The 12,306-nt window shown below is 43.1% G+C and overlaps 1 protein-coding gene across 1 annotated transcript; it reads right to left on the reverse strand.

The window, feature by feature from the left end:
- Window positions 1-2,531: 2,531 nt before the first annotated feature.
- On the reverse strand, window positions 2,532-9,399 carry LOC135486255 (serine/threonine-protein kinase RIO1-like). Its single transcript, XM_064768924.1, has 17 exons — window positions 9,278-9,399; window positions 8,914-8,969; window positions 8,488-8,652; window positions 8,340-8,383; window positions 7,827-7,923; window positions 7,409-7,487; window positions 6,810-6,996; window positions 6,326-6,387; window positions 6,120-6,200; window positions 5,703-5,789; window positions 5,206-5,343; window positions 4,778-4,881; window positions 4,349-4,521; window positions 3,967-4,059; window positions 3,696-3,749; window positions 3,215-3,391; window positions 2,532-2,981 (listed from the first exon to the last, which is right to left on the reverse strand). The coding sequence occupies exons 1-17, from the start codon at window positions 9,331-9,333 to the stop codon at window positions 2,868-2,870; spliced, it is 1,767 nt and encodes a 588-aa protein (XP_064624994.1). The 5' UTR covers window positions 9,334-9,399; the 3' UTR covers window positions 2,532-2,867.
- Window positions 9,400-12,306: the final 2,907 nt, after the last annotated feature.

The raw sequence follows: 12,306 nt of genomic DNA on the forward strand, positions 1-12,306 counted from the left end.
CAGTCGCAAGAAGTGAAAGGCAGTAGGTGCCTGCTCCTGCTACACCAGTCGCAAGTTGTGAAAGACAGGGAACTAATGCTCCTGCTACACATGTCACAAGTTGTGAAAGACAGGGGACAACTACCCCTGTTACACCAGCCGCAGGTTGTGAAAGACAGGGGACAACTGCTCCTGCTACACCAGCCGCAGGTTGTGAAAGACAGGGGACAACTGCTTCTGCTACACCTGCCGCAAGAAGTGAAAGACAGGAGGTGCCTGCTCCTGCTACACCAGTCGCAAGTTGTGAAAGACAGGGGACTAATGCTCCTGCTACACCTGTCACAAGTTGTGAAAGACAGGGGACAACTACCCCTGTTACACCAGCCTCAGGTTGTGAAAGACAGGGGACAACTGCTTCTGCTACACCTGCCGCAAGTTGTGAAAGACTGGGGACTACTGCTTCTGCTACACTAGTCGCAAGTTGTGAAAGACAGGGGACTAATGCTCCTGCTACACCAGCCGCGAGGAGAACTGCTCCTGCTACACCATCTGCAGTTGTGAATGACAGGGGGCCACTGCTCGAAGTTGTGAAAGACCAAGGGACTAATGCTCCTGCTACACCAGCCATAAGTTGTTAAAGACAGGGCCCTCATGCTCCTGCTTCACCTGCCACAAGTTGTGAAAGACAGGGGACTACTGCTTCTGCTGCACAAGCCGTAGGTTGTGAAAGCCAGCGAACTAATGCTCCTGCTGCACCAGTCGCAAGTTGTAAAAGACAGGGGACTAATGCTCCTGCTACACCAGCCGCAAGTTGTGAAAGACAGGGGACTACTGCTTTTGCTACACCAGTCGCACGTTGTGGAAGACATTGGTTCACTGCTCCTGCTACAGCAGCTGTGCCTGTCTTCATATATCCACTGATATAGAAGCTCTACCAAAGGCTTCGGAAGGGTTGTAATGTTGTTCCAGGTACTTGAGCTACCTCAGATATGTGAGCTACTTCAAGTAAGCAAGCACAATCGTCCCTGAAATAGGCTATTTGAGTTGTCTCTAAGGTCAGGTTGTGCCAAGTCAAGTGTACAGTGAGACCCAAGCTCTACCAAGGCTGCAGAATGGTTTTGATGTTGTCCCAGGTACATGAGCTACCTCAGATACTTGAAATAAGCAAGCACAATCGTCCTTGAACTAGGCTCTTGTATCTCAATGATCAGGTTGTGCCTGTCTTCAAGTGTGCAGTGACGCAGAAGCTATACCAAAGGCTACAGAAGGGTTTTAATGTTGCTCAAGGTACATGAGCTACCTCAGATACATGAGCTACTTTAACTAAGCAAGGACAAACGTCCTTGAAGAAGGCCACTCGAGTTGTCGCAATGGTTAAAGTGTACAGCAAGGTAGAAGCTCTACCAAAGGCTTCAGAAGGGTTTTGATGTTGCTCAAGGTACATGAGCTACCTCAGATACGTGAGCTACTTTAACTAAGCAAGGACAAACGTCCTTGAAGAAGGCTACTCGAGTTGTCGCAATGGTTAAAATGTACAGCAAGGTAGAAGCTCTACCAAAGGCTTCAGAAGGGTTTTGATGTTGTTCTTGGTTCATGAGCTACCTCAAATATTTCGAATAGGCAAGCACAAACGTCCTTGAAGTAGGATGCTTGAGTTATCTCAATGCTCAGGTTGTACCAGTCTTGGAAGTGTGCAGCAAGACAGAACTTCAGAAGGGTTCTGATGTTGTTTCTGGTACATGAGCTTCAAGTTGGCAAGCAGGGGGCAGTTGTCCCGTCTATCACAACTTGTGACAGGTGTAACAGGGGCAGTTGTCCCCTGTCTTTCACAACTTGTGACAGGTGTAGCAGGAGGATCAGTCCCCTGTCTTTCACAACTTGCGGCTGGTGTAACAGGGGCAGTTGTCCCCTGTCTTTCACAACCTGCGGCTGGTGTAACAGGGGCAGTTGTCCCCTGTCTTTCACAACCTGCGGCTGGTGTAACAGGGGCAGTTGTCCCCTGTCTTTCACAACTTGTGACAGGTGTAGCAGGAGCAGTAGCCCCCTGTCTTTCACAACTTGCGGCTGGTGTAACAGGGGCAGTTGTCCCCTGTCTTTCACAACTTGTGACAGGTATAGCAGGAGTAGTAGTCCCCTGTCTTTCACAACTTGCGGCTGGTGTAACAGGGGCAGTTGTCCCCTGTCTTTCACAACTTGTGACATTTGTAGCAGGAGCAGTTGTCCCCTGTCTTTCACAACTTGTGACAGGTGTAGCAGGAGGATCAGTCCCCTGTCTTTCACAACTTGCGGCTGGTGTAACAGGGGCAGTTGTCCCCTGTCTTTCACAACCTGCGGCTGGTGTAGCAGGAGCAGGAGCCTCCTCACAAACGTCCATAAGTAGGTTACTTGAGTTGCCTCAATAGATTACTTTGGGTCTTGAAGTGTTCAGCAAGAGAGGAGCTCACTCCAGAGACACAACCTGGCAGTTTCGTATGTTGATAGTTGTCACACGATGACAGTTCAACCAATCAAGTCCACCAGAGGTGGTGTTAGTAAAATGAAGAAAAATGACCTTGTGTTTTTATCAAGATTTTTTTATTATAACCCAATATTGGCTATACTATTCAATCAGCATGATAACCTTTTATATATTACAGCGTAAATCCAAGGAAGACGAACAGTCAATACCAGCAATTTACTCAATATGTAAGAGAGCCCTATGACTACCATTCCTCCCAAACCTATCTCCAAAATACTGATTCGCGGAATTGAATATTCATTTGTACAACTCCATAAACAAGTCGGTATAAATCAGTTGAGTTAGCACCACAAAAACTGTCCATCAGCAGGAAGATGTCTCAAATGCAATGTAATCAACTTTTAACAGTCACTGAAATTGTCCACGACAATCACTTCTTTCCTTTTCCCGTTTTTGAAGTTTTCTCCTTCCTCTTCTTGACGTGTTTCGGCATCTTGTCCTTCCGCTTCTCTCGCTGGGCATCCTTCACTACTTTCTTGCGTTCCTATCGAGAGAAAAACACGTGCATCATAAGGGCAAAAATCACCATATCACAATAGCATCTCCAACTTATCTTTATATAGTTGTACATAATCTTTCCGGCAGACATACATGTAGTCATATTCATACTGTGCTGGATGTTAAGAAGTTAATATCTAGATCATAGAATCAGACCAACATTCTTCAGCCTTAATGAACTGGCTTCATGAGGGAGGGCACAAGTTACATTTTACTCACTCTTCTCGTATTTGGCGATTCCCCTCTGATTCGGGTATTGTTTGTTTTGGAGTTGTCTGAGTTCTCTTCCTCGCTGTCATCTTCACCTCCCGAATCCGACACTGACCACGCTTCACTTTTAGAATCTTCATCATCGCCCTCGCCTCCACCTGAAGATGCTTCCAGCAGAGCAGGCGCCTGAAATATTGATCACATAAATGAAGTTGTGGTGATTTGAATCTGCCAGGGGGCACAGTCACCAATGTAGCTTTTTAGTTCTCACAAGGAGGTTGGTTCTGAATTCCAGAAAAGAAATTAAGTATTAGGTGAGTTGATTTCAAGTTCTGTTGACCTAAGTATCTGACCTTGTTATAGCATAGAATTGGTTTCTAAACTGTGCTAGATAGTATCAACGTTGTTAAAATATCTCTTAGGGCTGGGGCCGAACTGTTTCTGAAACTTTCCAACGGTTGCAACGCTGAAAGAGAAAATATTTGCTTACCTCTTGGGTACCCGTTAAATTCTGTTTCATTCCAGTGACAGTGTGATATAGGATCTGGAAAAGAAAACCAAGCGCATCACAAAAGAACAGCTATCCACCTGATGCCCAGTGCCAACTAAACTACCAATACTTGCTGACTACCATTACCAAGGCAAAGGCTTGTAAAGAACAAGGATGCCAAAATGATCAAGCGGCCATGTCTCTCTAGACTCTTACAGCTGATAAACATGTTTGGATCAGGATTGATGACAGACACAGCATCAGTACTTACGTCTCCCATTTGACCTTTCTGTGCTCTCTTTAGGTCTCTTTCAATGTCCACAACATCATCAAGGGTACGGGGGATAAACGAATGCTTAAAAACCTGAAGATGACAAGAAAGACACATGGATTTGTATTGCTCCTGAATTGAGTTAGACCATAGTGAAAGGGCCTCCCGGTAACATTATTAGGAAGGTTATACTTCAGACAGGCTGAGCATACTTAAGCATAAACTCATCACTATACTTAAAATTCGTTCATTTTCGTTACCCTAGATATTAGCAAAAATGATCTTCTCAGACATGCAGTATTGCAAAACAGACTACAAGAAAGAATGAAGAGGTCAATAACAATTTTGCAACTGAAACATGGCAGTGACTAGATTTTCTTACCTCTTCATCAATTTTTTCCTGTTCAGTGATATCATCTATTGTTCTATGTGAGGTGACCTCCATGATTTTATCAAGATAGTCGTCAGCGTTATCAGTGGTTATACTAGGGTCGGTAATGTAGTCAAATAATTCTCTAACCGTCATTGTGGAGACACCGTTCTTTCTAAAATAATCTGAAAGGGAAGTATGCTTTGAGTGACTGATAGCTTACTCACTTTCAAGATACTAAGATCGCTCAGGCATGTCTTCCAAATTAAGCAAGAGAGCATCCAACGGACTGCCCCAAATGTGGGACGGACCCTTGACTGCCCAAAGGCCACATGTCAAAGGAACATGACAACTGATTAATCACACATAGACTAGTTCAATTTACAAACTGGCTACTATCAAATTAAGCCATGCCTGAAAAGAAATTGAGGATTGTCTTACCATTTATATTTGTGCAATCCTTCCTGAGAAATTCCAAGGCACATGGATGGTCGTGTTCCACCGACTGGGAGACATCTATCACATACAGTTTACCCTCATGATACCTGAAACAGACCAAGGAATGGTTATGTTCTTTTGAAAGGTGGAGCTGTATCATCAAACTCTAGCGGTTGAGTTGTCATACTATGATCCAAGCAATTGTGGTTCAATATGAGCACACGCCACCTATGATTGTGGTCAGATACGATTGCTCTTTAAAAGAGGCATTTTGCTTGTAGCCTCAGCCACAGAAAGCAAAGACCCCATCCAAGTAAGATTTATGAGCAGCTTATAACAAACTCCTCCTTCCTGATCTTAGACCAAAGATGAGGCCCAATTGCGCAAGAGTGTGGCAGTAGAGGTTCTCTTGAGGAAAGAGGGAAACTTACAACATGTTATATTCACTGAGATCCGCATGGACAAGTCGACATTCATGATACAAGGTCCTCATCATCTGAATACAGTCAAGATATAACTCCCTAGACTTTGACTCTGATATATCGACATCTTTTAGTAATGGAGCTGGCCTGTGAAGAAAAAAAGTGTCTAAGTGTTCATATCTTTAATTAGTGCACTGATTGCTGTATAAACGATGAGGCACATTTCTTAATGTCTGCTCTTTGCAAAGCCTTCTTTTGGAATGCTCACATTTCAAGGGAACCAAAAAGCTGTGGGAGTTGGAGCAGGGCACTTCCACTTTTCTGCGCTAACAAAGTCCTGGTTTGTCTCCTCACCACCAAACACTATGCTTAAAATCAGTGAGTAATCATGACTGATACTGATATATAGGTTGCAGTAAAAGGCTAGTGAGTGACATAATGTCGAATTACAAGCACCTGGGGAGGTGTCTGAGGGAGTGAGTTCCCCCATATCTACCGGTACTCACCAACCCTCAGTTCCTATAAAGTCCATAACAAGAACATGACTCCTCAGTATCACAGGCTCTGGACACAGTATGTGAGACTGGTGAATTCTGCAACGAAGAAAGAAACAATTCAACAATGATCCACCAAATCGCAACCCAGAGTCCATGATAAACTGCCGATGACACTTAGTGTAATTTATTGGTCAAGCTTTATCAGACCAGGCCCCGCAGACTGTTTCAGTGACGGCGGGCAAGAAACTGGTCAGTTGATTTTGCTTTCAAATCAGTAAAATATCCTGTGGGCTTCTTGACCCTCATGTTTTTTTACTCAATTACTGTACTTAGTCTCATACTTTGATAGGGGCTGTTCACATATGACATACACAAGAAAGGGGCAAGGTATATGTAAACTTTAGTTACTGAAGAAAACTTATTTACCTCATAAGATTCCGCATTTCCTTTTCTGCCCACGTTCGCACCATCTTCCGAGGGTTGTGCTTACAGTAACCATGTCGGAATCTGAAAACAAAACAGCCAAGTAACTAACACACCGAGCTTCGTTAGTGAATAATCCTTGTCATTTTGAAGCCCGACTTCCAGGGAGTGTAATAGATGTTGGTAGTAAGTGTAGAATGGCACATTACCTGAATTCACCGCTAACATATTTATCCCTGTCCTTGAAAACTAAAATGGAAGTCTTGTAAACCTGAAAGAAGAGACCGACTGAATGAATGTGACATCATACAGAACTCACAGGCTGTGTTATGCAGTTAACAGTCCCTCAACACGAGCTCCGGGTCCACACCATTTCTTTGCTGGTCCACATTTGACACTTAGGTCTGGCTGCAAAACACGTCCCCCTTTAACTCTTAATACATGTACTAATACAAAGGTCAGGAACCTCACTTTGCAGACACCTCTCTAAGGACTCCCTCTCCATCAAGGACACTAGTTTTGGTTCCAAATTAGTGGTCTCCATTTTAATTTGACCTCTCTAGTCAGGATATCTCTCTTTTAAGGATCGTACTCGTTAGTCCCAAGGGCGTCCTTTAAAGAGAAACACTACTGTACTCTTATAGTCACAACAGGACTTGGAAATTGCAACAAACTCGTAAAATGTAGACACACCTTGACAGCCCTGTCTTTCCCATCTTTAGAGGTAGCGTGATAAACGTTGGCCTCTTTCCCAGTACTTATACAACCATTGATTTCCGATATCACACCCCGGCTGATCAGTTTGAACAAGATCATTCTTGTCCTCGGGTCCATCACCTGTTCGACTGTGGCACGATCAGCCTTATCACGACTACGATACCTAGAAAGTAAGAATCGTTAGAGCTCTCTACTCTGCCTTTAGTCCGGGTGCAGCACCTGGAAACGCTGCATGGTTATAGACATTCATACAGTACAGGACTGGGCTAGTTCTCCTTCCTAGAAATACTTGTTTACTTTGGTATACAATGCTTCGATTCAAATGCAGTTAGTTATATTATGTTCCAGATACGGTTATTTCTACGTCAGAATTCCCTCTAGGGTTGTAGGCCAAATGACTGATTGCATTGCGAGGGTTTTTAATCACCGATGATCCTCAGGTACAGAGAATCTAAGTCATGAGTTTCATTCAATGGTCTGTGAAGAGCCAGGAATACCCAAACTACCAAGACACACCATAGTGACTACAATTACAAATCGCCAGCTATTTAAGGATAACAAAGACATTGCTGTACCTGTCAGCATCAGCTTTCTTTGAATTTTCAATAAGTTTACTCGAAGCAGAACTTGACATTGTAGGTCCAGCATACTTCTCTGGAAGATAAGATATACATGTAGGCGACACAAATAAATCTTCCAATTTCAGAAAAGAAGTACAATTTTACATTGGTATGGTAATAACATTGGTCTATATAGTTTAACAGTGGTTGTTAATGTTATTTCCCAGTGTGCCAGTAGACCTGCACTTTTGGCTTCATTCTTGTTCAAATGTAAAGGATGTTAGAACTTTGCACTACTTATGGTTCCCACAAGGACTCAACATGCTCAATTTGCATCAATTTTTCCAACAAATGATTTGTATCAAAAGTTTATTAAGAAGAAATGACAGCAATATAAAGGGGAATAATAGTTGGAATCAGAGTGGATACTCACCAACATTAATTTTTTGAGAGAACTTGCTAAAGGCTTTATCATTTGGCTGATACTTTATTGAAGACTTCTTAGACATGCCACGTGCTTGGGAATTAGGCTGCAATGAAATACGACAAGACTGTCTAGGTAAGTATGAAGAAAGTCAAACAACTGACAGGCCCCTATGCAGAGGTGTTCAAATCAGTCGAATTGCTATTCCTACACAACTGGTAGGATATTTAGGTCACTGGCCAGGCTTACGGTGACATCAGGTTTACTATGACAGGGCTATCAAAACTATCAGCAGTAGGTCACAGGCGGCAGGGGGCAAGCGGTCCTATATATTGTAACCTCCTACTTTGCCCATGGCATAATGGGAATCTATTTGAAATGCACTAGCAGGAGAGAGTGCCCTGTTACTTTGTCAAGAATCACCCCCACACCCTTAAAACATTTGTGACCCCTGCTGCGAGCATCACTCTAAACAAGTGTTACTAATTCTGTTACACTTTGATATTGCACAAAAAGCCTTACCTGTGGGGTATGTGAAACAGATGCATTGTATCTTTTTGTGAGATCTGAAATCGACAAAACAAATAAGAATAAATCAATAAAACCAATCCACACCCTAACAAATATAAGAAATTAAAACTTATTTAACTGAAAGAGAACACCGATTTACCTCCTGATCCTGACATGCCTGAAGTAATGTCCCAATCAAAATCATCATCGTCATCATCATCCAAGTCGTCACTACCTTCACTACCACTGATGTTACCACTTTCACCACCAACAGAATCAAACACTAAGCTGTCGCTGAAGTCCTCAGTAAGCGATGGCATGTCCCCTGGAAAGAAGATGGAAAATGAAAGGCGATTTGTGGCTAGAAATGCATGTAAACATGATCATGGTAATGTCACTTTTCATGTCTAATCCTCAAGTAAAAATTGAGTGGATACAGGACAATCACCTGAGTAGCTTCATGAGTTGCATCTGGTTAGAGTTACAGTTCCAACCAAGTCGCAAATTGAGCAGAGCTAAAGTTAGACCAGGTCCAGAGTACATGTAGGTAATTGCCTACTGTTAAGTTTTTTTTATTTGTGCTCACCATCATCTCCCTGTGGTGAATTGTAAACTGACACAAGTGCAGGTTTGGCAGTTGTCCTGAAAGAAAGAACAGCAAACATTTTTTAAATTTAAGCTACAAACATTCTTAATCGAATTCCAGGGAGTTGTATAGATAACATATATTGAGAAAAAAGCGCTAGTATACCATATCCCATGTAGGTCTCAATGATTTTGGCCTGCATGGAATGGTGTAGGGCATAGGCGTAAGCCTACATCATCGACCATGACATGTACAATGATTTTCTGGGACACCCTGTCTTAAGTTAATGTCTGTGAAGATTTGTATTTCACTAAATCAGGCCAAATTATAGCACATCATTACAATAATATCATTACACACGTACTTGTCATCATCAGCATCATCGAACTGGCCGGCTTCCAGTGGTCTGATCATTTCCATCGCTCCGAAATCAGATATTTAAACGCTTGTTTTGGTTCTTCTAGTTACACATGTTGGGCAAATTAGGATCAATTCATTGAATGACATGCAAAGCTCAACCAGAGTTGTTTCTGTTTTAGCCGCAGTTCCGTTTTGGCTCTTCCAACAGGCGATTTATTTTTCACACCAGGCGACGCAGTTTGGCACACGCGTCACGAATGAGGTTATGGGAATCCCCATTTCGTCGATCAGGGTTCGCCAGTCTACCTCTCTGGCTGGGCACCACCTCCACAGCTAGGAACCTCTCTGACCAGGCACCACGGATGCGCATGCTCCGTTTGGATCTATTCCGTTTCCGTTTTGATCACTTCCGGTAACGCAGGCGCATTGAAGTTGAGGAAAATATGGTGGTGCCTGGCTGTGGAGGTAACCTGCTATCGACCATTTCAGGAGAAAAGACTATGAAATGTTCTGTTATTAACACAGTTTACCCAATATTGAACAGACTCAAAGTTTTATTTGTTCAAGTAATCAAATGTATAAGGCCAGGGACACATGCAATGCTTTTTTCACTTGGTGGTGCCTGGCTGTGGAGGTAACCTGCTATCGACCATTTCAAGAGAAAAGACTATGAAATGTTCTGTTATTAACACAGTTTACCCAATATTGAACAGACTCAAGGTTTTATTTGTTCAAGTAATCAAATGTTTAAGGCCAGGGACACATGCAATGCTTTTTTCACTTGGTGGTGCCTGGCTGTGGAGGTAACCTGCTCTCTACCATTTCAAGAGAAATGACTATGTTATTGTTCGATTATTAAGGCAGTTTGCCCAATATTGAACAGATTCAAAGTTTTATTTATCAAAGTTATCAATTGTATAAGGCCAGGGACACATGCAATGCTTTTTTCACTTGGTGGTGCCTGGCTGTGGAGGTAACCTGCTTTCGACCATTTCAAGAGAAAAGACTATGAAATGTTCTGTTATTAACACAGTTTGCCCAATATTGAACAGATTGGGTTATTGATCAGTTTGGAAGAAACTTCTTTGAAACATTCAATATTGGGTGGATTGTGGTAATAACTTTATAGTCATTTTACTTAAAAAGTCAAGAGTGGTATTCATTGATTGTAGTCACAGTGTAAAATGTTCAATTCTCATCAGGTGGTTTTTATTAATAGATATGCGAATGTGTCCACTGAACAAAATTGTTGTAATTCAAATGATGTCTATTGATTGATTAATAAATACATCTTTAAAACTAAATCGTGTGGTCATTTCATTACTTGGACCCTTCAGCCTGGAAATTCTTCTTCTTTGTGTTCATTTCCATCTAACAGACTCTCCAGACTTACTAGTAATCAGAAGCGGAGTTGGTGTTCGTCAGCCGGTCAAGTCTCCCTCCTCAACGCTGCAAGCGTTGGGCATCTTCCCAGGATGTGCTCTACAGTCATTGGCTCGATCTGGGGGGTATCGCTATCTCCCTACTCCTAGACAGAAGCCTGGAACAAGCTGGACATCGGGCAGCAAACCCAATATTAATGTGCTCCGAACACTTCTCAAGTAATTAGTGTTTCAGAGTGATCTATAGCCTATACCTAATACAATAGTGATGGTTTCGGTCAGGGCTTAGATGAGGCTTAGAGTAACGAGACTAGTATATAGCAGGCCCGGGAAAGCAGGGGCGTAGGTAGCAGAGGGGGGGGGGGCAAATGCCCCCTCCCCCGAGGTCACCAAAATATGTGTTTTTGGCCAAAAGATTTCATAAAGGGTCATTTTGTCCCCCAGAGAGCCTTTTGCCCGCCCACCAGACCAAAAAGCTAGCTACTCCCCTGGCCCTGTAGGTGTATAGTATCATTTACTCTAAGTAAGGGCAGGGCAATAAGGAAAGGTGCTATGCTGCATGTAGGCCCTATTATATTCTATAACAAAGAAACCCAACATATGATTTAAAGGTGCCGGTGTAATAGAATCAGATGCCCCCTGATATTAAATGCCCTCAACAATAGAACACCGGCACCATTCAATAGGACTCTAAAGAGGCCAAGACCCTTCATCCGAAGAAGAACAATACAGGCGGGCATCAGGAAAGGGAGGGCATTTGATTCTATCACAGCGGAACAATATATCTCCCTTTTCCCACAAGAACTAATATTCCTCACAAAGGAATTCTAGACTGGACTTAGATTCATGGGGACCAGCATTTCTTTTACACCCGCAGGCGGAGCATGAGCTGAGCTACTACTGCACGCCAACATATCAACCAACAGCACCGCCATTTCTTCAAACGGTTGGAAATGATACTACCAGTCACGTGTGGTTCCTGGTCAGAGAGGTTCCTAGCTGTGGAGGTGGTGCCCAGCCAGAGAGGTAGGCTGGCGGAGGGTGTTGATTTCGTCTCGCATGTCTCAGTGAGTGCAAGCTTAGAGGCAACAGGCGAACGAGGTTGACAGAGATAATCAAGACTAGGTACCTTGTCTCCAGGTAGCCTACTTTAGCCAGCGTTCACACTGGATGACCTACTGGAGCGGTTCTTTTGTTTTAGCGCGCAATTTTTAGTAACATTTGTCCACCCGCTGCATCAAGCACATATTTAAGCCGTAGCGTCATTGCATGTAGAATGTACGTAGATCGAGGTCTTGTGAACGTCTCTTGTACGACTTTACAGCTTTTACATCAGTGCTGCCATCTGCTATAAGTCATGTAAACTATTGTATTGCAACATCATTATGCACCCATGCTATTCCGGTTCCGTTCGAGTATGCGCTCTGGTCTTCTTCTGATGAATAAAAACGTGTTGATCTCTGAACTTTATTGTTACATAAAATCCTTGATCATCTCTGGACAAGGTCCGCTCTGGTTGGCAATCCGGCTGTGTAATGAAAGACCGGAACAGTTTGCACCTCGTCGCTTGAACTTTCGCGGGCGGGCCTCCCATCACAAAATCCATTTGATATACTCTGCATCTTACGATAAAAGTAATCACGTACACATG

The sequence above is a fragment of the Lineus longissimus genome, chromosome 4 (assembly GCF_910592395.1).
Source record: "Lineus longissimus chromosome 4, tnLinLong1.2, whole genome shotgun sequence".
NCBI classification, from domain to species: Eukaryota; Metazoa; Nemertea; class Pilidiophora; order Heteronemertea; family Lineidae; genus Lineus; species Lineus longissimus.

What these genes read in the sequence shown, in the direction of transcription:
- LOC135486255 (XM_064768924.1), bottom strand. Translation starts at nt 9,333, where the DNA reads ATGGAAATGATCAGACCACTGGAAGCCGGCCAGTTCGATGATGCTGAT. An exon ending in ATTTAACGGGTACCCAAGAG is followed by an intron (nt 3,392 to 3,695) that starts GTAAGCAAATAT and finishes TCAATATTTCAG; the next exon opens with GCGCCTGCTCTGCTGGAAGC. An exon ending in AATCGCCAAATACGAGAAGA is followed by an intron (nt 2,982 to 3,214) that starts GTGAGTAAAATG and finishes TTCTCTCGATAG; the next exon opens with GAACGCAAGAAAGTAGTGAA.